Source organism: Alosa sapidissima, chromosome 5 (genome assembly GCF_018492685.1).
Source record: "Alosa sapidissima isolate fAloSap1 chromosome 5, fAloSap1.pri, whole genome shotgun sequence".
In the NCBI taxonomy this organism is placed as follows: Eukaryota; Metazoa; Chordata; class Actinopteri; order Clupeiformes; family Clupeidae; genus Alosa; species Alosa sapidissima.
The window spans coordinates 29,664,953-29,667,452 of record NC_055961.1 but is presented as its reverse complement, the minus strand read 5'-3'; the positions used below and the strand labels follow the sequence as shown (position 1 = coordinate 29,667,452).

The window sequence follows — 2,500 nt, the reverse complement described above, 5'->3', positions numbered from 1 at the left end:
GGATATGTCTAATCACCATCATTTTCTTTTTCTGTGTGCATATTAATCCGATTTGATCATGTTCATTCACCACACCAATGAAGATCTGAATGAGAGTCTGTAAATATGTCACGCCTGCATACTCACCCCATGCCTCTGTCTCTCTGTGTGTCTCTCTCCTCTCCTCTCTCTCTCTCTTTTAGTCATGGCTGGTAAGTGTGTCATTCGACTCCCATAATCCTCTCTGATCGACACAGGAAGTCATCCAAGCCACATCCACAATCCCACCCCCAACAGCACACCCTCCTCCATCCACCCATCCTTCCATCCTTCCATCCACCCATCCATGCGTTTATGTCATGTGACATGAGCCGTATGGTAATGTCAGGAGCGGAGGTTGTGTAACAGGGTAAACCAGTGGGTCTGGCTGGTTTTGACTGTATGCATGCTTTTAAATTGATCCCTCTCTAACAGACAAGGCATACTCACACTAATGCTGCTTGATGATAATAAACCCATGTTACTTTAAACTTTTTTTGAGACCAATTAAACAATTAAAGCAGTAGTTGTTTTGATTAGAGTTATTCTCAGAAGTTCTGGTTTCATAGTCATTTTGTTTTTGCATAGTAAATTGTTTGTTTGTTGTGTTTTTATTACTTTTATTAGTTTGACTTGATAGTAAGGCTCCTCTTATTGTGCCACTGTTATTAAGATTTTTAGTGCACTTGCAAAGTAATGAAAGTCCATGGTTTGATTCTGTCTGTTTTGTCCCTGGTGGCAGCTACTAAAAAGTTTCCTTTGCTCCTAAAAATTATTTATGCTCAGAAATAGTGCCACTGAAAACAGTGCATGGCACTTCTGAGTCATAAGACTGCAAAATCTAGAATATTTGTCAACATTTTATGTGGGTTGTAAAATAGTCCCACTGCCTCCATTAAAAGCCATAAAACATATAAACAGTAGTTGTGTTCCAGGGCAAGACATTAGACTCACGTAAATGTCCAGACTCTGACTGTCCATTATGTTCTCTCGTTTAGTGCCCCCGGCGTTTGCGGTGAGGCCGCGGAACCAGGTGGTGTCCGTGGGTAGAACCGTCACGTTCCAGTGTGAGGCGTCGGGAAACCCTCAGCCAGCTATCTTCTGGCAGAGAGAGGGCAGCCTGGTAAGATATCGCAGCCTTGCCTGAAACACACACACACACACACACACACACACACACACACACACACAGACAAACATACACATGCACACACCCTCACTATAGTCAAAGATAAACATAGATGCAATAGGCAGACACACCAGACTCTCTCTCTTTCTCTCCCCTCTCTTTCTCTCCCTCTCTTTCTGTCCCCTCTCTCTCTTTCTCCTCCCCCTCTCTCTCTCCAGAACCTGCTCTTTTCCTACCAACCTCCACAGCCTACTAGCCGGCTGTCGGTCTCCCAGACAGGGGACTTGACCATCACAGACGCACAGCGCTCGGACGCAGGCTACTACAGCTGCCAGGCCCTCAACATCGCTGGCTCAGTCATCACCAAAGCCCTGCTGGAGGTCACTGATGGTAAGGAAGGAATACACACACACACACACACACACACACACACACACACACTTATACACAGAGATTGCCTACACACATATGGACAACTATCATTCACTGAAACACACACACACATACACACACACACACACACACACACACACACAGACACAGACACTTATGCACAGAGATTGCCTACACACATATGGACAACTATCATTCACTGAAACACACACACACATACACACACACACACATACATACACACACACACACACACACACACACACACACACACACACACACACACACACACACACACAGACACAGACACTTATGCACAGAGATTGCCTACACACATATGGACAACTATCATTCACTGAAACACACACACACATACACACACACACACACACACACACACACACACACACACTAAAACAGGCATACAGTATATAGATCACAGCCTCATCAACAGACACACACATTCTCACCTATACAGCTATCTCTGCTTCTCCACAGGTTCTGATTCTGGGCTCTGGGCCTTTTGCTATTTAAGCACCTGTTTCCACATTCACAGGCTCTCTTTCCCTTCTGCTCTTGTCGGGCCAACACATCTTTTGTTGGCACCTCCCTCTCTTTTTGTTGTTCGTTGTTTCCTGCTTTAGTTACATTTTTACCACCTGTTTTGTATGGGATTAGTGTATGTTTTCCTTGCTTTTGCGTTGGTGGTGGTTTGTTTTGTTATGTTATTATTTTGGGTTCAGTTAGTAAAGTAACAACAAAAACAACAACAGCACATTGGATTTATATAGCACTTTGTCAACGCACCCAAGGAGCTTTACAGTGAAGGGGGAACCTCCCTATGTCCCTAACTAGTAGTAAGAGACCTGGAAGACTCAGCTTTTTGTGTTTTTGTTCACAGGCGGGAGTTAAGCAAATTGCTTCTGCTGAAGACAGGAAGTCCAAGGGCCACATTTACAA

At 44.3% G+C, this 2,500-nt stretch overlaps 1 protein-coding gene across 1 annotated transcript in view; it reads left to right on the top strand.

Moving 5' to 3' along the window:
- Positions 1-2,500, top strand: part of LOC121709518 (roundabout homolog 1-like) — a 183,581-nt gene that overhangs the window by 150,754 nt on the left and 30,327 nt on the right. The window contains 3 exon segments of the mRNA XM_042092955.1: positions 183-191; positions 1,017-1,141; positions 1,366-1,537. Of these exon segments, the coding sequence (XP_041948889.1) occupies positions 183-191; positions 1,017-1,141; positions 1,366-1,537 (306 nt within the window).